This window comes from Pinus tabuliformis, chromosome 3_1, assembly GCF_031772625.1.
Source record: "Pinus tabuliformis cultivar Carrire ecotype Pingquan chromosome 3_1, CPIR1, whole genome shotgun sequence".
Taxonomy (NCBI): domain Eukaryota; kingdom Viridiplantae; phylum Streptophyta; class Pinopsida; order Pinales; family Pinaceae; genus Pinus; species Pinus tabuliformis.
In genome coordinates, this window is record NC_142301.1 from 173,384,267 (window position 1) to 173,409,554 (window position 25,288).

Genomic DNA, 25,288 nt, shown 5'->3' on the forward strand with positions numbered 1-25,288 from the left:
ACACTGATTCACCCCCCATCTCAGTGTTTTCAACAATAAAGCCTTATTTTGAGCAGACTTGGAGAGTGTTGAAGCAGACTTTTTGGCTCTGGCTTTGAAGAGGGTCTAAACTGAAGTTGTTTGAGTGTTGTTGTAATTAGGCCATTGTCCCTGGTATGGGAGCCCAAGAAGATATTATTTTGCCTTTTATTGTATAGGGTGGTAGGGTGGTGCTAGGTAAGGAAGTTGTAGTTTCCTTCAGGGGGTTGTTGCCTCCTTCCAGTGGGTGCTGGTAAATCTTGGGATTGTAGCCCTTCCAGTGGTAACTGTTAAACAAGAGGTTGTAGCTTCCTTTGTAATATAAAGATATTGTGTGTGTGTGTGTGTGCGTATATATATATGTCTTGTGTTCATTTGATGTGATGTTATTGGTTAATTCTTTTGATACTTAAATTGTTGAAATTTATGAAACACTAATGAACAACCAACTACATTGTTTGAGCTTTGAGGGAGTGAGGTCAGGGGTCATCTTTGCTATCGTTTGACGGTGTAACTGACTAAGATATTATTTGAGTCTGTTCAAATCCTTTAGCCAGTTATTTTTCTGAATTTAGGTCTTTGTGTTACTGTTTGCTTGTTGGATTATACATGATACCTAGTTTCATTTTATGCATTTTCTATTTACTGTTGCATTTATGGCATGTGTATTTGTATTTTTTCTTGTTATTGTTGGTGTATTTTGAAGGTAAGCTCTTGGTTTCTGATTGAATTTTTCTTATTTTCTTTTTCACTTTTGGGAATGCCTTCTCCAGGAAGTTTTAATTGCTCAGCAAGAACCTCTTTTTAGTGAAATTTTTTTTTTCTCTGCTCTGGGGAAAACAAATTAATGCTTTTTAAAATTTACTTGCAATGTTTTAAATTCAACATCACTTTAGATGTTTAATAGTGGTGCTGGATAAGAACCTGTCAATATAGATGTCAAATCTATCATTTAGCTGTTCTCAATTTCAGTAATATATGCTCCAGTATATTAGTTCCAACTGCATTCATTTCAAAGCACATTAGTTGACTATACTTCACTGGTCCTGGGACCACCTCCTAGACTATTAGTTCTCTACCATATACGATTCATAATTTCATACTTAATATCACTTTACAACTATAGTTGTTTATTAGAATTGCTGTCTAACTAAGTTTCATTATTAATATTATGCTGGTAGGGTTTTTGAAACAATTTGGAATTTCCATTGGATTCTTATTTATGTGCATTTCAGTTGTTGCTGGTACAGTTCTTTGACTACAAAGTCCTATATATATATATATATATGTCTTGTTCATTTGATTTGATGTTATTGGTTAATTGTTTTGATTCTTAAATTGTTGAAATTTATGAAACACTGATTCACCCCCCCCTATCGTTTGACGGTGTAACTGACTAAGATATTATTTGAGTCTGTTCAAATCCTTTAGCCAGTTATTTTTCTGAATTTAGGTCTTTGTGTTACTGTTTGCTTGTTGGATTATACATGATACCTAGTTTCATTTTATGCATTTTCTATTTACTGTTGCATTTATGGCATGTGTATTTGTATTTTTTCTTGTTATTGTTGGTGTATTTTGAAGGTAAGCTCTTGGTTTCTGATTGAATTTTTCTTATTTTCTTTTTCACTTTTGGGAATGCCTTCTCCAGGAAGTTTTAATTGCTCAGCAAGAACCTCTTTTTAGTGAAATTTTTTTTTTCTCTGCTCTGGGGAAAACAAATTAATGCTTTTTAAAATTTACTTGCAATGTTTTAAATTCAACATCACTTTAGATGTTTAATAGTGGTGCTGGATAAGAACCTGTCAATATAGATGTCAAATCTATCATTTAGCTGTTCTCAATTTCAGTAATATATGCTCCAGTATATTAGTTCCAACTGCATTCATTTCAAAGCACATTAGTTGACTATACTTCACTGGTCCTGGGACCACCTCCTAGACTATTAGTTCTCTACCATATACAATTCATAATTTCATACTTAATATCACTTTACAACTATAGTTGTTTATTAGAATTGCTGTCTAACTAAGTTTCATTATTAATATTATGCTGGTAGGGTTTTTGAAACAATTTGGAATTTCCATTGGATTCTTATTTATGTGCATTTCAGTTGTTGCTGGTACAGTTCTTTGACTACAAAGTCCTATATATATATATATATATGTCTTGTTCATTTGATTTGATGTTATTGGTTAATTGTTTTGATTCTTAAATTGTTGAAATTTATGAAACACTAATTCACCCCCCCCTCTCAGTATTTTCAACAATAACTTTTTTCATAATGAATGGCCAACTACATTCTCTGAGCTTTGAGGGAGTGAGGTTAGGGGTCATCTTTGCTATCATCTGACGGTGTCACTGACTAAGATATTATTTGAGGCTATTTAAGTCCTATAGTCACTGTTTTTCTCTGAATTTAGGTCTTTCTGTTACTGTTTGCTTGTTGGATTAGACATGATCCCTAGTTTCATTTTATGCATTTTCTATTTACTGTTGCATTTCTGGCATGTGTATTTGTATTTTTTCTTGTTATTGTTGGTGTATTTGAAGGTAAGCTCTGGGTTTCTGATTGAATTTTCCTTATTTTCTTTTTCACTTTCAGGAATGCCTTCTCCAGGAAGTTTTAATTGGTCAGCAAGAACCTCGTTTTGGTGAAAAATAATTTTTTCTCTGCTCTGTGGAAAACGAATTAATGCTTTTTAAAATTTACTTGCAATGTTTTAAATTCAACATCACTATAGATGTTTAATAGTGGTGCTGGATAAGAACCTGTCAATATAGAAATAAGATGTCAAATCTATCATTTAGCTCTGGTAAGAGTGCTCAATTTCAGTAATATATGCTCCAGTATATTAGTTCTAACTGCATTCATTTCAAAACACATTAGTTGTCTATACTTCACTGGTCCTGGGACCACCTTCTAGACTAGTAGTTCTCTACCATATACGATTCATAATTTCATACTTAATATCACCTTATACAGAATTTCATCAACTATAGTTGTTTATTAGAATTGCTGTCTAAATAGGTTTCATTATTAATATTAGGCTGGTAGGGTTTTTGAAACAATTTGGAATTTCCATTGGATTCTTATTTATGTGCATTTCAGTTGTTGCTGCTACAATTCTTTGACTACAAAGTCCTCAACATCTTAATAATTTTGGATGGTTAATATTTTGTGTCTACACTCATTCTATTGAAACTATCTTCTCTCTGCACTTGATGGACTATTGCTGAGATTATCCATTGTAAAGTTTTCTTGCTTTATGCCATTCAACTCTTTTCCTAGAGTAAATTAAGGAGTGTTTCCTCTTCTAGTGATTGATAAAGGGGAATTCTGAATTTGGTTTCTTTTTTCTGCTTTGAGAGAAATCTTTATTTGAATGTGGGGGAATCAGTTAGTTGAAAATTGAACTTCTACGGGAGATGCTTGGGACACCAGTTTTCTTATACAAATACCTAAAGTCTTCACATTCATCTGTAGTAATGAGTATATTTGAATTCAGATATGGAGATGGCTAATTAATGGGTTTTTTCTTTCTTAGGTTGAAGCAGGTGGAACACTGATACCAAGCCACAGAAGAAGTAATGGATGTAGAATATTGCTTAGAGGGTGACCAAAGTCAAAAGATTACAAAAGATAATGGCAGATGCTCTTATTCAACGGATATGGCGAAGGATATAGTTATGGAAGACCTACCTGGTAGTGCAAATGATGAGGAAGATGAAGATGTTGCAGGTAATTGTGGTAGCTTTAAACAATCATAGAGTGAGTTTGGAATGTCGCCAACTTTATTGACTGAGATGGGAATGTTTGCAATTTTAAATGCAACTTGCACACAGTGAATTTCTTACTGCCGTGACATTAATCCAACATGTTTTCTTTTCATTATTGGTATGCTAGATACCGTTCCCAATATGTTTATCTGTGGCTTTTGTGCAGTTCAGTCAAATTAAAATCATTTGTAGCGGAAAAATAGGGAAAACAACTTATAAATATTCTTTTGCATGAGTGATGTCAAAAATTGGCTTTCAGATTCTAGCTATTTTGCAACAAATGTTTCTATGTTGGTCTCGTAATAAATTTGCTACCCAAAAATGACCCTAAGGTCTAAGCATGGCATTTTCTTCAATAGGTTATGCCCCATAAGGCATTCCTACATGATACTTACAGTTTTATGAGTCTTACCAATCACTGTCCTGATTATTTTAGAATCTTCTCTCCTGAGGATGTGCCCCAGAGAAATGTGCCAAGATGGTTAGAAGCACATGCATCAACACATCTCCAAGAAATAATATGAATAATTCATTCTAGGAGATGGCAAATGCAAAATAATAATAATGTAGTCAAAATAATGTGCAACTTCATAACCAAGTGACCAAAATCAGGGTGCACATGTGGAGCAACCTAGAAAATTGTGCCAACGGGTTCCCTGCCTCCAATAATGTGCAAAGAAGCCAAAACAAGTAGGGTGCTCTACTCCCTCAAACACTTAGCCAACTAAAGGATGCCACCTCTCCACGAGATGGCCAATATTCTCAAGGGACTTCCAACCATTAGGAAATATGTGTTTCATTACCATAAAAATGTGTCAGAAAGAAATATTACATAATAATAAACATAAACCAGAGTGAGTATGCCAGTAATTAAATTACTACATCCAAGGGAAATAATTAATGAATAAAACTTACAGAAACCCTTTGTTGATATGTATCCCTCCCCAAATTCTGTGAGCAATTCTTATTAAGACCCTCAAACACCTCATGCTAGATGCAAGCTTCCAAACAAGATGTGATGATGCTAACCATTGAGACAATGCACATCAGCTACACATGGTATAACAAGAATAGATCATCAGAACTAGTGCACCCCCCATGATGATGTGCTCTAAGGGGGGCAGCCAAACAAGTGCACTTGGCAACATACTCTCCTCTAGACACTGCACACCCACAGTTGAGCAGTTTTCTGGCATGCCATAAGGGAAGTGCGAAGAAGAGTATATGCATCTATGACAATGATCCTGTATCCATCAACTGCTGTCCATTAAAAGTATGCCATGTCACAATGATTCCATGATGATCTGCTTTAAGGGGTGCAGTCAAACAAATGCACTTAGCAACAGACTCTCCTCTAGACATTGCACACCCACAGTTGAGCAGTTTTCTGGCATGTCACAAGGGAAGTGCCAAGAAGAGTATGTGCACAGTGCAGCTATGACAATGACCCTGTATCCATCAACTGTTATTGTCTAAAAGTATGCCGTGTCACATCTGGCACCACCATTTTCCAACCCCTTGGAGGGTTAGGACCATCATACATGAGCAAAAAATGTAACAAGTATACCACGGGCAACACCATGATCATATGAGGAAGCAAGCAAGCATCATCACCGAATATATATATATATATATATATATATATATATATATATATATGAGCCGAGAGGCCCATTCTACAGTGCAGTGTGAAGGCGATGTGTAAGTATGTCCGTCCTCCTTAAAATAAAAATAAAATATTCTCAAAATAGAAAAGCATTGTCGGCTATAATAAAAAAAAAGTAAAAAATATTTTAACACCTGATATCAACTTCATATATATCTATATATAGAAAAAAATGTTAAAAGAAAATATTTTAATGCTGTATAGAATAAAATATCCAATGTCAATTGTGAATAAAATATTTTAATATAAATTAATATTGATGTGTACTTAAAATATATTAATAAAATGACTCAATGCACATGTTATTCCAAAATACAGTTTGAACAATAAAAAATCACAAATTGTTTTTTGCACTCTAAAATAAGTTTGCACCTGAAGAATTTTGATCCCTCTCGGGTCATGTTAGATCTTTGGTTAAGATGGATCTATGCTGGTATATATATGATGATCCATCAAGCAAAGACATGCTATCACAATTAACCAGAGAAGAGTGAGTTTCCTCCAATCCAAAGGATTAACCCAATCAATTGATATGAATGTGCATACCTTCAATCCATTCCATAGGCACCACACCGCAATCCATCCACTGTGATAAAAACAACCATTGTGATAAAAACAACGGGTGTAACCCCTCGTACAATATGAGGCTAATACCAAGCTGTAGCATCAACCCATACCTTCTCCAAGGAGTTCATACTTGCTGCGTTCTCTGTAGGTGTGGAATTCATCTTTAATCCTGTACCCAAATCTGCCCATCACTTTTCCAGCTGAACTCGTGACCATACCAGCAAATACTGTTGACTCTGTGCCCTTACAGTCATATGTACCTGTATATTGTCCTGTTGTGCTTGTGTCTGTAGTTGTACCATTGCTCAGATCTGTCAGCGCATGCACATCCCCGTTGTCCTTACCTGCATCATGCCCCACTCTCATTACCCATCACTCTCCTCCCTGATCTATTGAGCATTTTTAAAACCTTTAAAACCCTAATTTGCTTAGTAGTATTTTATCTTGCTTTCAAAGTCCATATTTTTGAACTGAATTATTTAGAATTTAGAATTTCTAACAATTCCATGTTGCAGAACTTCTTGGGCTAATAACTTTAATAGGTTCCACTTTCCTCGGGATAAATATTAAGGGAGATGTAACTTGAAATTTTGATTTTTAGTCGGTGCCTCTATAATTGCATGTGAATTTGTTAGAAGGAAAGGTGTGGCAATACAGGCAGACGCATTGACTAGTGGAGAATGATAACATATATGTATATGTTCATCAATATGCATGTATGTATGAATGTGAGAGAAGGGGAGAGGTTTATTTGTTTTTTGGGTTAAGCATTTTCATTTAAAGGAGTTTCATGAAGTGAATCACTCCTTTATCAACTTTCAACTTTGTGTAGATGGGTTTGGAATCTGGATAGACCTTCGTAATATTGTTGGACATCACCTTTGCCTACTAGAAAGCTGAAAGATGATTTTTTGTATTTTCAGATCTATCAGATCTAGAGGATGTGGAAGTCCAGAGACAGAGGTTGAATGCTAAGCTTGAGGTATGTTGTTATGATATGGTTTATTTGAAAACTGGGACTATTTTGAGGTTTTATTATTTTTACAATTCTCAACTGTATTTTGCTCCCTTTTAGTAAGAGAATATGGTTTTACTGCTTTAATTTTTCATGTATTTCCAATTTATTTTCTTTGTTGTTTTAATAATACTACAAAATGATGATTAGATGATCTGTTGTCAACCATTCATTCTATCAGGGATTATATTGTACTTAGCAGTCCCATTGACCTATTTGTCATTATTTGTTGGACATTAACAAAATTATCTCTTTTATTCTTTTCTTTAATTTGCAGTTAATGACTTTGAAATTCGTTTCAATTGCTACAGCAAGATAGTTCTAATCAGTTTTGGGTTACTGGAAAACATAATTCTAGTTCATGTCTTCGCTAAACTAAATCCTGACTCCTAATACTTGTACTGAAGGTCACTTATTCGATGAGTAATCTTTGATGTTGAAGAATATTTTGTTCATCAGCTCCCTTTTCTTTTCACCATTTTATTGTTCTATATTTTAAATTTGAATTCCTGATAGGGTTTATGTTTTTTAATATATTTACTTATTCAACTGTATGAACTGTTGCCACAAAATCTAGCAGGGCCCTAGGAGGGGAACCTATGGGACAACTACTAGACCAAGTGACAACAATGGGACAAAGACCCACTGTCACCTCAGTCAATGTCCCCTGCTCTTTACGGACTTTCACTGATGGGAGGAGTCCCGGTAGGAGAGGAATCACTTGAAAAGGAAGGATCAATGATCTATGTGTGAAGTGATTCCACTAAGCCCATTCAAGGAGAGACACACCAATGATTCAACGCTTCAAGGAAGCTAAAGGCTCTCCAAGAAAGACCTAGGATGGAGATCAATGTTGGAAAATCAAAGATATTATATTAGGTTTTGATTCTCCTTTCTTGATAATTACTTGTGAGTGTGTTGGCTTCTTTTACTTCTTTATTATTTTATCTTTCATCAAGCAATTACCATATTACATGTGTATGAAGATCACAAAACAAGAGACACAAGATATAGGCACATGCCAGGGCAAAACCCCCCTCGAGGAGAAAACCCTGTTTAGATAATTCTTCCTTTCAATGATATTCTTTGAGACTCTTTACCCTAGACCAAGACCAAACTTTCCTTTCACACCATGTCAACCTCCAACATCTTTGACCTCTTCCAGCAACTTTGACTAGGCAGCAGATTCTGACGACATGCAGCGTCCGGCAACAGTGAAATCTTAGGAGACTTTGATCTCCCAACCCAGAACACGAAATAGAGAGAGAGAGGCACCAAAAGCTTGATTTTCTTCTTCTCTAGAGACTCCCCCAAACTCACACTTCTTTCGTCCTCCCAACAACAAACTTCATACTTCTCCAGCTCTTCTTGAGATATCAAACTTCCTTGAGAGTGAGTGATCCAAATGACTTCGACCTCCTTGAATATATAGGCTTCTTGTGGGTCGAATGGGGGTCGTTAGGCTGACTTGATCTCCCTTATGCTGACATGATGTGGAGGGTACATAATTCATATTTGATTTTATATAAAACCTTTTTACATGATTCGAAAGCCCAAGAAGGGTCTCTTTGAATGTACAATGACTCTATAAACTCAATATTAATCCTAGGAGTCCTAATGGAGACTTTGACTAATGTAATGATGACCCAAGCATGAAAGCCATGCCTTAATAAGTCATTGTTACATTAATAAAAAATCTTTTCTTTATTTTTTTGACAAGTACATTACATAATGACTCAAGACCGAACATAGTTACATTTTCTAACAATCAAGACCTAGGGCTTAAGATATTTGCAATAATGATAAGTATGCCTAGAGTCAAGGCTCCAAAGGTGAGATAGGACCTCTCAAGAAGTCTACGAAATGGTTTGACACCTCAAATAGGCCTTTCGCTCTTCTTAAGAGTCCTAGTGAAAGCTTACGCTAGACCTAGGGTTTTTAGGGATAAATGTGGGAAGAAGTTCTTCCAAGGTGTTTGCTAGGTCAAGGTAAGAGAGGGAAAAGGGTCTCTTATGATTTATTCTACTGAATACTAGGCTCATATGACCCTCAAGAAGGCCACCTTATCCAAGGAAAACTAACTAGGTTTCCCTTCTAGGGCACACCTAGGGCACACAAATTTATGGAGAAATAACCATGGGAATTCCACCAAAATTTGAGATCCTCTAGAGGAGACACAAAGGAAGAGTTTTATCCAAACATAATTTGAAAATTTCTACTCTAAATTCAAGTGATGAGATGCTCTCTCACAATGAGAGCGAGTTTTATTGATATTAGACCTTTAGAGGTCGAATTCCTATTCTAAAGCCCCTAATATTATTTTAATGTGTAGAAATAAGGCCTTGGTGACAAGCCCACCAAGTAGCTTAAAAAATTATGAATAAACCATCCAATAGTAGGCCGAAATGATGACGTCATGATGAAGTGAGGCTGTTGGAAGTGCCGAAATGAGAGAGAGGGCTCCATAAATGATGCACAAGGGGATGGCCCCTTAATGTCGAAGTAAGTCATCGTGTGGTGCTCCAAAGTGGCTTTGGGGCACAAATACTGGTCTCATGAGTCTCCTGGTGAAAGATAAGCCTGTAGACTGCTCCAGGTGGGGGCACTGATGATGGTGCTTGCTCCTCAATGTCTCAAGGGTGAGACAAACCTCCTCTGGGCCTTGGATCAATTGCTAAACCATGTGTACATTGCTAAGCCGATTGTGGCAATTCTGGTCCAAGTGCATCATCTCATGAATAATGTGGGGCGATGAACAAGCTATTGAAGGCACTGAGGGTGCCAATGAGATAAAATGCACTATCACATGATGGAGTCCCATGGCTCTCAACGCATCCTTTACAAGTGTCAATATGATCCTTTGGTGGGCTTGGGCCCTAGTTAAGTTACTCATCCCATGATGAAACAACATGCCAATTACATATAAGATCCAATGCGTCTCCTCACCATCAGGTACAATAATTCATTAGTGCACCTAAGTGAACCAAGCTTGTTAATTAAGGGCACAAATGAGACTTCATAATTAGTTTCCCTTCCAAATTTGGGGCTTTGAGCATGTAATAGTGGTACCTTCCTACGTGGAAGTGGCTAATAAACAACCCTATTAGATGTTCCTAGCCCCTAAAGGGAAAGACATGTCCAAGGTACATCCTTTAGGTGATAGGGGTCATGTGAATAATGATGAAGTGGATAGGGACACAAGGGTCTCAAAGCCAAATGCCATGGGTTCAAGGGTGGTAATGATGAGGAATGTCCACATATTTGAGTGTATAGATGTAGGGGGGAGAAATCGTAGTACATGAGTTAACCCAACCTTTTGTTTTCCCACCCTTATTCCTTTTCCTTTTACCGTTTTTTGATTTTTTTTTCTTTATTATACTACTCATCGCTCAGAGAGACGAAAGCATGTTGTGTATGATATAAGCAGCGATTACCCCTTAAGGTGAGGCAGCTCTTTGCCCACCAGGGGTTGGGATATGCATGGATTTTGTTGTCACCTATTACACCTTTTTGCAATTGTGTCAAATGATGTCAAATGGTGGCCAAAAAGGGGAGTCGAAGTGCAAAAAGGCCAAAGAGGAGAGCAAATATCAGAGGCCAAAATCATAGGGAGGAAGCCAAAATCAAAAGCCTAAGTCTCGAAGCCAAAAGGAAAGCTGAAATCCAAAGGGAGGCTAAAATTTCGGAGGCCGAAATCTAAAGAGGAGTGCCGAAATTTGGGACCCGATCACATTGGAACCCTTTTAAATTCCTTTTCGAAAAAGTTCTGATGAGAGGGGCTTCGATATTATATGGCACCCAGTCATGGAAAACCAAAGGGACCAAGGGTCCAGAACTGGGCGGAGCACTTAGGTGCTAAGATGGAATTTCAAAGGATGGTGGCATCGAAACTCTGCTTTAATTCTTAATTGAAAAGCTTCCGATGAGAGGGGCTTCATTATTATATTGCGCCCGGTCGTGGGAACTCCAGAGAACCAAGGGCGCAGAGTTGGGGCTGAGCACCAAGAGCTATGAGCTCACTGGAAGTAGGATTTTTCATAACTCCAATGATAATTCTTAATTTGAAAACTTCCAATGAAGAGGGCATTGATATTATATGGCACCCGATCATGGGAACTCTAGAGAACCAAGGGCGCAGAGCTGGGGCCGAGCACCAAGAGCTATGAGCTCATCAGAAGTGGGAGTTTTCGTAACTCCAATGTTAATTCTTAATTTGAAAACTTTTGATGAAGAGGGCTTCGATATTATATGGCGCCTGGTCATGGGAACTCCAAAGAACCAAGGGCGTAGAGTTGTGGCCGAGCACCAAGAGCTATGATCTCATCGGAAGTAGGAGTTTTCGTAACTCCAATGTTAATTCTTAATTTGAAAACTTCCGATGAAGAGGGTTTTTGATGCATACTGGCACATGGTCGTGAGAGATCCACAAAACCCATAACCAAGGGAAGATTTAGCACCTAAGTGCTATGGGCCATATTGGGAATGCGAATATCATAACTCCTGTGTAAATTCTAATTTGGAAAAGTTCCAATGGTGAAGGGGCTCCGATATGTGGTGGCGCTTGGTCATGACCATCCAAAGGACCAAGGGTGAAGCATGAATTACAAAGGGAGATAGGCCCCCGACAGGAGCCCAAAGGCTTTAGCACCCAAGCGCTGAGCCCAAGGTCACGATACCCAGTCCCATGGTATAAACAGGAAGAAGGCCAATGGAAGAGGAGCTTGAAGGCATCAAAAGTTTATGTTTACGAGATGTTATTTCAAATGAAGTTACGAGGATAGAAGGCTCCAATATTGCAACGCCTATGCATTAAGCCTTTGGTCATAGGCAGTGGTCCCATGGTTGATAAGTGATAAAGGAGCTTAAGCAAGAGAAGCTAAGGGCGATCATAACTCTGTGTTTTCATAAAGTTCTTTCATAAGAATTACGATATGATAAGGCCCGATACTACAACACGGGGATAACCAAATATGGATGGGTCGACAACTATGTTATAGAGCACTGCTAATGCCACCATAATTGATCGCATCTAGCTCCAGAAAGGGGGAATTCAAATAGCTAAGGGGAGAAAGAGACAGGCATATCTGTCGGTAATTGTGGAGGATCACCGTGGCAGAGACGTGGCTTGATTAGAGTTGATCATAGGAATTGGCATGGAGATATTTTGCTGTGGTCATCATTCAGTTTTCCCATGTTTTTTTATTTTGTAATTTGTTGCATTTTAAAGAAAGAATCAAATTTGTTGTAATCATTTGGGCCAGTGTTGCGGGGGAGCGCCCCCCCCCTTCGAACCCGCTCCCGAAGCGCGCTCCGGGCGGGAGCGGCTTGGGAGCGCGCTCCCGTAAAAAAATTTACGCTCCCTGGTCTGTTAGGGAGCGACTCAGGGAGCGATCGCTCCCGCGCTCCCGGAGCGTTTTTTAATGCCCGGGAGCGATCGCTCCCTGATCGCTCCCGGGCATTAAAAAACGCTCCGGGAGCGAATCGGGCCGGGCCGGGAGCGGTTCGGCGGAAAAAAAAATCCGCCGGACCCGAAAAAAATAAAAATTTTTGATTTTTTTTTTTGTTTTATAAGGCCAATGGGCCAAAAAAACTTTCATTATCACTTCATTGAGCAAGTTGGAGCTGGAGCAAGAGCATTGGAGCGAAGAGCAAGTGCTGAGGAGCGAGGAGCAACTGCCAAGGAGCGAGGAGCAAGCCTGCAGAGGTAAGTAACTTAGTAATCTAGTTAGTTTAGCTGGTTAGGTAGTTAATTTAGTTGATTTAATTTAGTTGTTTGAGTTTAACTGTTTAAAAATCATGTATTTAAATTAAATTAATAAATTAAATGAATTAATCCCAATAAACTAAATTAATTTGCAGATTCAAGACTCAAAACCCTACAAACATCAAACACCATGGACCTGGGGATATTTATTGGCATTTTCCTCTTCCTGGTCCCTTTTATGGTTATTATGGTGGTGGAGAGTAGGAAACGGAGGGGGCCTCAAACTGAAGAGGTGGATGAAGAAGCCGGAGGAAGTCAAATGGGTGAAAACCCCTGTGAGGAGGAGGTGGAGGAGGGTGAACATGACCCTCAAAAAACTAAACAAGACCAAACTCCATTGTGGAAATATGTTCACAGGGCTGAAACAGGGAGAGGGGGTGGAACCACTAAATTTCATTGCCCCCATTGCAACACTGATTACACAGGCTCATACACCCGTGCTAGAAGACACCTCTGCGAGAAAAGGCCATGGGATGGAGAGAAACAAATAGGAATCAAAACTTGTGCAGCGGTGTCAACAGCAGATAGAGCCAAATACATAAAGGAAGAGGAGGACGCCCAATACAGAACAAAAAGATCAAGGGGTTTCTTTGAACCAAGCTCACAATCACAAAGAACTCCTTCAGCATCCTCCCAAGGCAGTGGATATGGACATGGAGGCACAGGGTCATCATCTTTAAGGCGTAGAACCATATCAGATTTCCTTGATGAGGGGTGTAGGAATGATGTGGATTCAAAAGTTTACAGGTTCCTCTATGCATGTGGGATACCATTCAATGTTCTACGCTCACCTTATTGGCACGAAATGGTTTCTGCCATAAATGATGCCCCTAAAGGATACAAGAGCCCTGGGTATGACAAGGCAAGAACTGTTGGCCTTGATCATGAAAAAGCAAAAATATCACATTCTTTGAATAAAATGACAAGTTCTTGGACTGACAATGGGGTGTCCATTGTATCTGATGGATGGACAAATGTAAAAGGCAAGCCATTGATAAGTGTTCTTGCTGTGTCTGTTAGTGGTCCCATCTTTCTAGCTGCACATGATTACTCAGAAAAGTTCAAGATCGCTATCAACATTGCAGAAGCATTACTTGAAACAATTGAGCGTATTGGCCCATACAATGTCATCCAAGTCATCACTGTTAATGCTCCTAATTGTAAAGCAGCGGGAGCAATTATTGAGGATAAATACCCGAACATATTTTGGTCTGGATGTTTGGTTCACACATTGAACCTTCTGTTGCATGATATTGTCAAAAACAAAAATGAACAATACCAATGGATTGGTGATTTGTACAAGAAAGGAAAACAAATGATAAAATTTATTACAAATCATAGCAATACCCATGGCCTTTTCCGCAGTCACTCAAGATTGGAGTTGCTGAAGATTGCGAGGACTAGATTTGGTAGCTATTACCTCACCTTCAGGCGCCTTTTGAAGGTAAGAGAGGCATTAGCTAGCATGGTATCAAGTCCACATTGGCAGGTGTTAAAGGAAAGGGCTACAAATGTAGCTGACATGGCAGGTTTTGAAACGGTGGAGGAGGCTGCTCTTGATGGGCAGTTTTGGACAACTGTGAGGCAGGTATTGGATTTCACCATGCCAATTTATCACATGATTCGGTTTGCAGATACAGACAAACCAGTGATTGGCGAGGTGTATGAGCAAATGGATACCATGTTGGGGGAAATAAAAGACATTGTTCATAATAAAGATCCCAACTTGTACAAACTGATTCATGATTGTGTGTGTGAACGGTGGAATAGGCTTAACCTTCCACTACATTGCTTGGCGTATATCCTTACGCCAAAATACTACTCTACATCTTGGTTGGGCCAACCTGCAGCAGGGGGTGGGGTTAGGACCAAACCCCATTTAGATCAAGAGGTAACTAAAGGATATCTGGAAGCATTAGAAAAGTTGGTGCCTGACAGGGAGGAATGTGCAGTTGTGCGCCTTGAAATAGGCAGATACTTCAGTGGCACTGGTTTGTATGGTAACTTCCATGCAATGGCCGACAAAGATAAATTTGATTCTCTCACATGGTGGGAAACATATGGCGGCCACGGACTTTTGCCAAAATTGGCAAAAAAAGTTCTTTCACAGGTTGTAAATTCTTCTTCTACAGAGAGATGTTGGAGCACCTACAGTTATATACATAATGTGAAAAGAAACAGACTCAACGAAAACCGAGCAGAAAGCTTGGTTTATGTGCACTACAACTTGAGGTTGTTGAGCCATTATTGTGATCGGGCTAATGAAGATCCCACATATAAAATTTGGGACAATCACCCTGAGGACGACAATTTGGAGGATGGCATTGTACATATTGAAGAACTAGAAGAGGAGCTTGTACGGGATGAAAATGAAGCAGCTGCAGCAGCCATGCCACCTCCACCTCCACCATCCAGTAGCAGTGCTCGAGGCCCGAGTCTTGTTCCATTGTTGTCGCCACCTCCATCGACACCCTCGCGTGGAGGTTCTAGTTCTGGTCGTCGGTCTGTGCGGGAGACTCCTAGAAGACCACCACGACCTGCTTATACTCCTGGAGACTCTCGTGGCAAGGGCCACTTGTAGATTTACAGTTTACTTGTCTTTTTTAGTTTCTAGTAGACTTTAGTTTTCATAATTGTTGAGTTTTGAGTCCTTGACTCTTGACTCTTGACTCTTTCATATCATTATGACATTATGATATTTTTTGTAAACATTATATCACTGTGACAATGAAAATTTGAAGTTTGAAGTTGGGCCTTGGCAATTATAACTCATTGGTAATGATTGTGAATTATGAATATGATGCTTTGTGAAAGACTAAAGTTGTTTCATTTCATCTCATTATTCATGTTTCATTTTATAAATTTTTAACATTTCATATCATGTTAACAGTTAGAAGTTAGGACTTAGAAATATCTTCGATATTACTGCTTGTAATGGTTAAACTTGGCTTACAAGTACAACTTTGGTGATCAATGATGATAAATGTTATTGAATTTTCAATTCTGAAAGCTTGAAGTTGAAACTTTAATATTGAATTTGATGAATCATGATTTATAAGACTCAATATGTTGCAGTTGTAATATGTATTTTACTAACTTGTGGACATGGTTGATGACGATTATAATTTCTAGATGATTGATGTGATATGGTTCAATGATCAATTTATGTTTTTTTATGTTTTTTATGTCTATTTCATCATTCTACATGTTTTTGTTGACATATATGTATCAAAAATTAAAAAATATAAAAAATATATATATTTTTAAAAAATCGCTCCCGGATTCGCTCCCAAACCGGGAGCTTCTGAAAATGGTTGCTCCTGCTCCCGCTTCCATTCTCGCTCCCCGCTCCCAAGTAACATTGATTTGGGCAACAAAACCTCTACATGCTCAGACCACTGTTAGTTCAGACAACTGGAGCATTGTTGAGATATTTTGTAGCTGTTGTTCAAAGCTCCCCTTCTCCTTATAAATAGGGGGAAGAAACTCATTTAAAAGGTTCCCAAATCCTGTTCCTAGAGGTTCGAAATCTATTTTTGCAGGTATTCTGAGTTCTGTGTACAGAAAGAGGTTCCAACTCTTGGTTCAATGGCTTGTTCATGAGGTGCTAATGCTTATACAAATGTCAATTGTGTTGGACCTATGATATGGACTCCATTTTCAAAGATTAATGAAGCAGATCTGGTGATTCCAAGCGGAGTAATGTGTAGTATGTGTTCCCCTCTGTTTTTCATTTCATGTATGTTTATCTTCCTCTGAAATTGTGTAAAGAAGCTGCTGGTTTCACTCTCAAATTATGGATTTACTTATGTTATAGGGTAGCAACGGTACCTGTGCAATTATAGATTTACTAATGTTATATTGTAGCCAACAGTACCTGTGAGATCACATAGATTTACCAATGTTATTTTGTGACAGAATGTACCCATGAAAATATAGAGCTAGAAACCTTAAATGCGCTCCACAATTTCTGCACTTTCATCTCCTTATTCTTCCATAGTTCTGCTGGGATTCGTTGCTTAGGATTCTGTGTTATCCAACCCTTTGCATTGAATTCCTTCCTTACTTTCTCTCTCTCCATTTTTACTACAACAACAAATATTAAGATGCATTTTACTGTGTGTCGGCCACCATATCAGGACATTTATCCTTGGGATGAGCGATATCTGCCTACATATATATGTGTATGTTTAAGTCTACCTTGGTGAAGGGTGATTGAACCAAGTTCTGAGTCAATCTAATTTTATTTATATTAAATACAGAGTGCTACACGAAATCTTAGCAAATCCTCAAAGCACTCCTCTAAGATGCCTTAGGCAATGACCCTTTCCTCAACCCGAGGGTTGTCTCTAGGAGCTACAACATCTTCTGGTGCCTTTGCTGGGGAATGAATCATAATATTTTTCCCCTGGGTACGACAATTTTTACATTCCCTCTGTCAAGTGAGCAAGGGAAGTGTGGGTTGAAGATCTCTCACCCTAGAGACTTCACTGTCTATATCTTTATTTGGTCATTCTGGCTTTCAAGAGGCCTCATACTCGCTTTGATGCTAAACAACATAAAACTTCCCCTACATTTGACCTTGAGATCACTCACCTAAAGGGGTTTTCAAAATGGCCTTTCCTGCATTCTTGGCCAACAAATTTGCCCCACTGGATTTTTCTTCTGTTGTTGGTTATCCCCATCATGTTCCTCCATATCACGAATGGTCTGCCTATTTGCCTAGATTCAGTGGAAGCACAGATAGAAGCCCGAACCAACACCTCAAGGACTTTCATGAATGCATGGAACAACAGGGTATTGTTCTTGAAGATGTGAAAATGAAATTGTTCATGTATTCTTTAGATGAAGATGCTAGAGTTTGGTACAAAACAATACCTCATGGCAGCATATCTTCCTTAAAGAGCTTTCACATAGCATTTAATCATTTCTGCAAAAGATTATATCCACTGGGTGGTCTGTTTGAAGATTGTTGTGAACATTTTAATGTTGAAAATATTTCTGAGATTAATGATGCTGCTGAAGATATTTGTGGGGCTCAACTCCAAGAAAACATATACTTGCATCAAGAAGCACTACCCAACAATCAAGAAAGGGAAGGAGACATTATCAAGTTGCAAACAAACCCTCAGAGATCTTATTCTGCTGAATTTGATGATTCTCCTTCTTATGATTTGTATGACTCCAATGGGGAGTTGAGCGATGCAGAACCACAACAGTCTTAGTCATGGGAAGCTGCACAAAAATAGGAGGCCCACCATGAGGTTAACAAAGAGGCTCCAGTTTATGATTCACATCCTTCAAATGGAGAACAAGTTCAAGAAGCTAGTATTAAAGTCGATAAAGATTCTCCGATCTATGATTCAGATGATTCAGAGGAGGATGAGATTGTTGCAGACTTTCAAAGGGATTTGCTTACCAACAAGTGGGGAGAAGATTACCAACAACAACTTCTTCAAGAGGAGCCCAAAGTTGAAGAGCCAAGCAATGTCTATGGCTGCCTATTGCATAAATATTCGTGCCTGGAAACTGTTCAAGAAAGGGAGACAACTATAAATTTTTCTCATCAGTTCTATGATCCAGTAGCTAACTACATGGCATCTTTCTTTGGCCCACAACAGTATACATCAATTCCAAGGTATGTGTCAAATTTTTGGTTTGAAATTCTTATGTGGTGCATGCTTGTTTTAGTCACTGATTTTCAAGTACACGACCCAAATAGAAGGTTCATGAAGGATATTAAAAGCGCTGAGCATCAAATATCAGTTTGGGGGCACATATCAAAATTTTTGTCCAAAGATTTTATGTGGTACATGCCTATTTTAGTTGTTGAATTTCTAGAGAACGATGACATAAGGTCCAATACTTAGATGTTGAGATGGTATCATTGGAAGGTTGACTTCACTTGGGTGAATTGAGCCTTGTACATAAGTAGGAGTTGTACATAAATAAGCTCACCAGATGAGAATTTAATTTCCAATTTCTAGAAGTGATAGTTCTGCATTTCAGTATTATGAGGAAAGGACTTCTAGCAAATAAAGTTCCACGAAGCTTTTCTAGTTTTATAGGTTCAATATATTTTGACTTCATGCCCAATGGTGAAGGCTACTAGTTTGCAGGTTCCTAGCACCTTGCCAGCAATGCACTATCCTAAGTTGGAGCCAAAGTTGTCACCTATTACACCTTTTTGCAATTGTGTCAAATGATGGCAAATGGTGGCCAAAAAGGGGAGCTGAAGTGCAAAAAGGCTAAAGAGGAGAGAAAATATCAGGGGCTGAAATCACAGGGAGGAAGCCAAAATCAAAGGCCTAAGTCTCGAAGCCAAAAGGAAAGCCGAAATTCAAAGGGAGGCCAAAATCTAAAGAGTGCCGAAATTTGGGACCCGATTACATCAAAACCCTTTTAAATTCCTTTTCGAAAAGGTTCTGATGAGAGGGGGTTCGATATTATATGGCACGCAGTCATGGAAAACCAAAGGGACTAAGGGCGCAGAACTAGGTGGAGCACCTAAGTGCTAAGATGGAATGTCGGAGGATGGTGGCATTAGAACTTTGCTTTAATTCTTAATTGAAAAGCTTCCGATGAGAGGGGCTTCGATATAATATGGCGCCCGGTCATGGGAACTCCAGAGAACCAAGGGTGCAAAGCTGGGATCGAGCCCTAAGAGCTATGAGCTCAACGAAAGTGGGAGAGTTCGTAACTCCAATGTTAATTCTTAATTTGAAAACTTCTGATGAAGAGGGCTTCGATATTATATGGCACTTGGTCATGGGAACTCCAGAGAACCAAGGGTGCAGAGCTGGGGCCGAGCACCAAGAGCTATGAGCTCATTAGAAGTGGGAGTTTTCGTAACTCCAATGTTAATTCTTAATTTGAAAACTTATGATGAAGAGGGCTTCGATATTATATGGCTCCCGATCATGGGAACTCCAGAGAACCAAGGGCACAGAGCTGGGGCCGAGTACCAAGAACTGTGAGCTCATCGGAAGTGGGAGTTTTCGGAAATCCAATGTTAATTCTTAATTTGAAAACTTCTGATGAAGAGGGTTTCTGATGCAAACTGGCACATGGTCGTGAGAGATAAACAAAACCTAAAGCCAAGGGAAGATTTAACACCTAAGTGCTATGGGCCATATTGGGGATGCGAATATCGTAACTCGTGTAAATTCTAATTTGGAAAAGTTTCGATGGTAAAGGGGCTCTGATATGTGGTGGCACTTGGTCATGACCATCCAAAGAACCAAGGGTGAAGCACGAATTACAAAGGGAGATAGGCCCCCGACAGGAGCCCAAAGGCTTTAGCACCCAAGTGCTGAGCTTGAGTTCATGACACCCAGTCTGATAGGATAAATAGGAAGAAGGCGAATGGAAGAGGAGCTTGAAGGCATCAAAACTTTATGATTTCGGGATGTTATTTCAAATGAAGTTACAGGGATAGAAGGCTTCGATATTGCAACGCCTATGCATTAAGCCTTTGTTCATAGGTAGTGGTCCCATGGTTGATAAGTGATAAAGGAGCTTAAGCAAGAGGAGCCAAGGGTGATCAGAAATTTGTGTTTTCGTAAAGTTCTTTCATAAGAATTACGATATGATAAGGCCTGATACTACAACACGAAGATAACCAAAGATGGATGGGTCGACAACTATGTTACAGAGCACCGCTAATGCCACCACAGTTGATCACTTCCAGGTCTAGAAAGGGGGAATTCAAACAATTAAGGGGAGGAAGCGACAGGCATATCGGTCGGTAGTTGCGGAGGATCATCGTGGCAGAGACGTGGCCTTATTAGAGACAATCACAGGAATTGGCATGGAGATATTTTGTTGTGGCCATCATTCAATTTTCCCATGTTTTGTTATTTTGTAATTTGTTGCATTTTAAAGAAGGAATCAAATCTGTTGTAATAATTTGGGTAGCAGAACCTCCGCATACTTAGACAGCTGGTAGTTCAGACAGCTAGGGCATTTTTGAGATATTTTGTAATTGTTGTTAAAATCTCCCACTCTCCTTATAAATAGGGGGGAGAAACTCATTTAAAAGGTTTCCAAATCCTGTTCCTAGAGGTCCGAAATTTGTTTTTGCAAGTATTCCGAGTTCTGTGTACAGAAAGAGGTTCCAACTCTTGGTTCAATGGCTTGTTCATGAGGTGCTAATGCTTATACAAATGTCAACTGTGTTGGACCTATGATATGTGTTGGAAACTGAGAGGGGGGTGAATCAATATTTCTTTTCAATTGTTATTTTTACCATTTAGATCACTTATAATCAGAACACAAAATGAACAATGATAGAATTAATAATTTTATTAATCAGATATGCCGAGTACAATAACAGTGTAGGGCTTGAACCCTAGATGAAGACACCAATCTTCAATCCTTCTAGGCACCAACCTGTACTTTGCCAAGCACCGACTTGGACTTCACGAGGCTCCAACCTAGGGCTCCAACCCTATCTTTCCAAGGCTCCAGCCTTGTCACTTTGAGGCACCAACCTTGTCACTTTGAGGCACCAACCTCTAGGGCTCTAACCCACTGCTTCAATTCGTGAAGATAAGTTCAACAGTTCTTTAAGGCTCCCAATATCCTCTGCAATAAGCCTTCACAATATCTTTGCTAACACTGCCCTCAATTGATCTCCAAGGCACTTAGCTCATTAATGAAAACTCTGTCTTCTCATGAAGGTGACTCCACAGCTCTTCATGGTACCCAAACAAAAACTTCAAGGTCACCTCATGATGGCTTCAATAAGCTTTTCCAAGAGTGACTTCAATGGGCTTCTCCAAGAGTGTCTTTAATGGGCTTCTTCAAGAGAGTCTTCAATGGGCTTCTCCAAGGAGTTCTTCAAGATCCAATACTTCTCTTGTGCAAATCCCCAAATGTTCCACTGTTCAAGGTCTTCAAGTTCTTCAACTTGCACAAGCCTCCAAGGTTCACAACTATAGGTCTCCAACACTGTTTCAAATAAATAAAACTCCTTCAAAAGACACTTAACAACTGCTCCAAGCTGCTCTAAAGAGGCTGGAAGAGAGGGTTACAAACAACTTCAAAAGGTCCAATAATCTGCCTCAAAAGATGCCTAAATACAAAACACCGTCTTCAACAAATTCTGTTCATTTGCAAGGCTGTGTGAAGAAGGGCTACAAGTCTGTCACAAATCTGAACACCACAGGTATCATAGGTCGAATCTTTATGCCACAGATCCACAGACTAGGCTGAGGTCGAAGTTTTGCTGTACCACAAAGCTGAAGTTTGTTCACAGTTGTGAGGTTTGTTGCTTCCACAGGTCCAAGTTGCAGTGTTCCACAAGACTGTCCTCAAATAGACACTTGTCCGAGCTTCAGTAGATTACAATTCCGACCCTTTCAAATGTCAGGTTCAAGCTATGACAGAACTTGTCCGAGGTTTGTAACTTCTCCACCGAGCTGTTAGTTTTGAGCCTCCAGGTATCCACAAGTCTGTCGATCTGATCTAGACTGCAACCACAGGATGCTTGCCAAGCTCCGTGTTTTGTAATCACAGGTTTGTCCGAGTTGTGGTCTGTTTGGAAGAGTGCCAGTGGTCCGAATCTTACACCTGTCCGAGCTGCTACAGGAGTATAGACCGAGATTTAGGTATCAAGGTGTTTAGTAATGAGGCTAAACAAGAGACTGTTTGCCTAACCGAGCCCTCCAAGGTGACTGTCCAACAGTTCTAAATTTTACTTGACCTCTCCAACAAATCTGAGCCTCACAAATATTTTTATCACGGCAAATCCCAAAACTGTGATCTTCTACTCCTCGGTGTCTGTCCTTGACTTTGAAGAATAAACCTTAACACTAGAATTGTGCCCAAACAATAATTTTCTGTCCTCTTCGGCCTCCTTCCTCTTTCTGTGCTCCTTCTCTGAATTGATCACTGAATTGGATGAGATGAAGTGAAGGTTTTGACGTGTATTTATATCGGTTTCGACTTCCAAAGAAGAGACATGTCAGAGGGGACATGACAGCCTACACAAGCCTGCTCAAGTCTGCTAGGATAGAAAATGTATTTTTTATATATATTAAAAATTCAATTTCTCTCAACCTATGAGGAGTTTGGGGACGTGTAATTGCTCGTTAGAAAGAGGAAAAAATCCTCTGCAAGCCTATGCCAATTTCACAATTAAATTAGGTCATTCATCAATAAATTTATTTTTTTGTGAACTGTCATCATTAATTTATCCATGGCAGCCTTAGGATTTTATGTTTTGGATAGTGCTAGGGCTCATATATCTTAGGCCTTAAGCTTTTAGGATTAGGACATCTTTAAAGGCAACATGGACATCTAGGTCTTCATTCATTCATGATTAAGGCATCTTTTTAGGGTTTGTCATGTACCTAGGGTATTTGACTTATCCATCATCTTCATGCTAGGGCAACATCATGAAAGGGTTAAGTATCACAAGAATCTTTGCTATTTCTAATAATTCCATGTTGACATCAATGACAACTTTGACCAACAATATGGACTCCATTTTCAAAGATTAATGAAGCAGATTTGGTGATTCAAAGCGGAGTAATATGTTATATGTGTTCCCCTCTATTTTTCATTTCATGTATGTTTATCTTCCTCGGAAATTGTTTAAAGACGCTGCTGGTTTCACTCTCAAATTATGGATTTAGTTATGTTATAGGGTTGCAACGGTACATGTGGAATTACAAATTTACTAGTGTTATATTGTAGCCAACAATGCCTGTGGGATCACATATTTACCAGTGTTATTTTGTGACAGAATGTACCCATGAAAATATAGAGCTAGAAACCTTAAATGCGCTCCACAATTTCTGCACTTTCATCTCCTTATTCTTCCATAGTTGTACTTTGATTCGTTGCTTAGGATTCTGTGTTATCCAACCCTCTACATTGAATTCCTTCCTTTCTCTCTCCTTTTTTCTACAATGACAAATATTACGCTGCATTTTACTGTGTGTCGGCCACCATTTCAGGACATTTATCCTTGGGATGAGCGATATCTGTCTACATATATATATGTGTGTATGTTTAAGTCTACCTTGGTGAAGGGTGATTGAACCAAGTTCTGAATCAATCTAATTCCAATTATATTAAATACAGAGTGCAACATGAAATCTCAGCAAATTCTCAAAGCACTCCTCTAAGATGTCTTAGGCATTGATCCTTTCCTCAACCTGGGGTTCTCTCTAGGACCTACAACAGGTTCCTTAATGATGTAGGGGGCACTCATGGGGCCCTAGGAACAAGGGTGATGGCCATAATGAAGGGGTAAAGATCATGTTTGGATTTTGCCCATGTGCTAATATAATATCTCGACTATCTTTTGCATTTTGTGATATTATTTTCTTTTGTATGTGGCCATGATATGCTTTTAACCCTTTTTTTCGCTGCATGAACCTTCGGGGCAAAATTTCTAGGCTCGACCCAAACATGTGGACAAGGGGAGGGGGTGTATCATAGCCTTGTGGACATAGTGGTCATGTCGACCCAAAGAGGGAAGGTGATGAAATAGGGCATGTAATGTGTGGAGGGGAGTGAAAAATGAGAAATGGGAAAATGGGACGGCTCTACCAGAATCGAGGTTTCCCAAGTATTGCCCATCCTGAAGCTATCCGCCAATAAGGGAGATACCATGGGACTAGGTTTGAGGATTAACCCCCTATTTAAGGTGAGGGAACAAGGCTACAGTCAAAACCCTTCCTCATTCCAAGTCACCCAGTAATCCAAACCAATGTGCCCAAGGAAAAACAAGCATAAGCACCGGGTTGCACAATGTAAACCATACCTTTATGATTTGATGGCCCACCTTCAAACATACGCTCTCGACAGATGGGCGAGGGGACATATTATTGGCTCATGGAGCGGAGATCAATTGGCACAACATATCAGCTACACTGGTGGCTAGGGGTTGCTGGCTGCTGGTTGAAGACAAATCTAGGAGGAAAGTCCATCTATGGGGTCACCCACTAGTGGTGGGTAACATGAACCTGATGTAAAAATGGAGTCTTTATTTTCTTGCTATGCTGCCACTCTTTTTGCATGAAAACATGGACTATAAGTATGTAATGTTAATGATAAATCTTATCTACGTAATGTTTACTTTTGATGAAGATTAACCAAAGTTACTTCTGTGGTTGATATAAGGTAGAGATTTCTTTATTCTAATTCATAGAGATTATTGTCAAATTGTCCAATGTTATAAAAGCTTGTAATCTTTTATTATGTGAAGAATATGAAATAAGTGATGACCGTTTTGGTATTTTCAGTTTTTTGAAAGAAAACTATGGCTTATACTATATAGAAGAATAAATATTCACATAACAAGATATATTACCTTGTTACAGTCAGTGATGCAATGAGGTTCGAATAGGCATTATTAGAAGACAACTTTTGAAAGACACTCATAGTTCCTTCAAAGAAAAACTGATAGTGCTTTTTTGAGAGAGTAGAAGACTGGTTTAGTCATTAAGAAGCAAAGTTGTAATAA

General features: G+C 39.0%; 1 protein-coding gene across 3 annotated transcripts in view; it reads left to right on the plus strand.

Annotated features, from left to right (window-relative positions):
- LOC149186356 (uncharacterized) overlaps positions 1–25,288 on the plus strand; it is a 191,771-nt gene that overhangs the window by 46,760 nt on the left and 119,723 nt on the right. For 2 of the 3 annotated variants that reach the window (XM_089410981.1, XM_089410983.1), the window contains exons 2-3: positions 3,567–3,760; positions 6,955–7,013. In XM_089410981.1, the coding sequence (XP_089267107.1) occupies positions 3,610–3,760; positions 6,955–7,013 (210 nt within the window). In that variant the 5' untranslated portion in view covers positions 3,567–3,609. Of the gene's footprint in view, positions 1–2,623; positions 2,673–3,566; positions 3,761–6,954; positions 7,014–25,288 lie in introns of all 3 variants that reach the window. The other variant, XM_089410982.1, reaches the window with a different exon arrangement.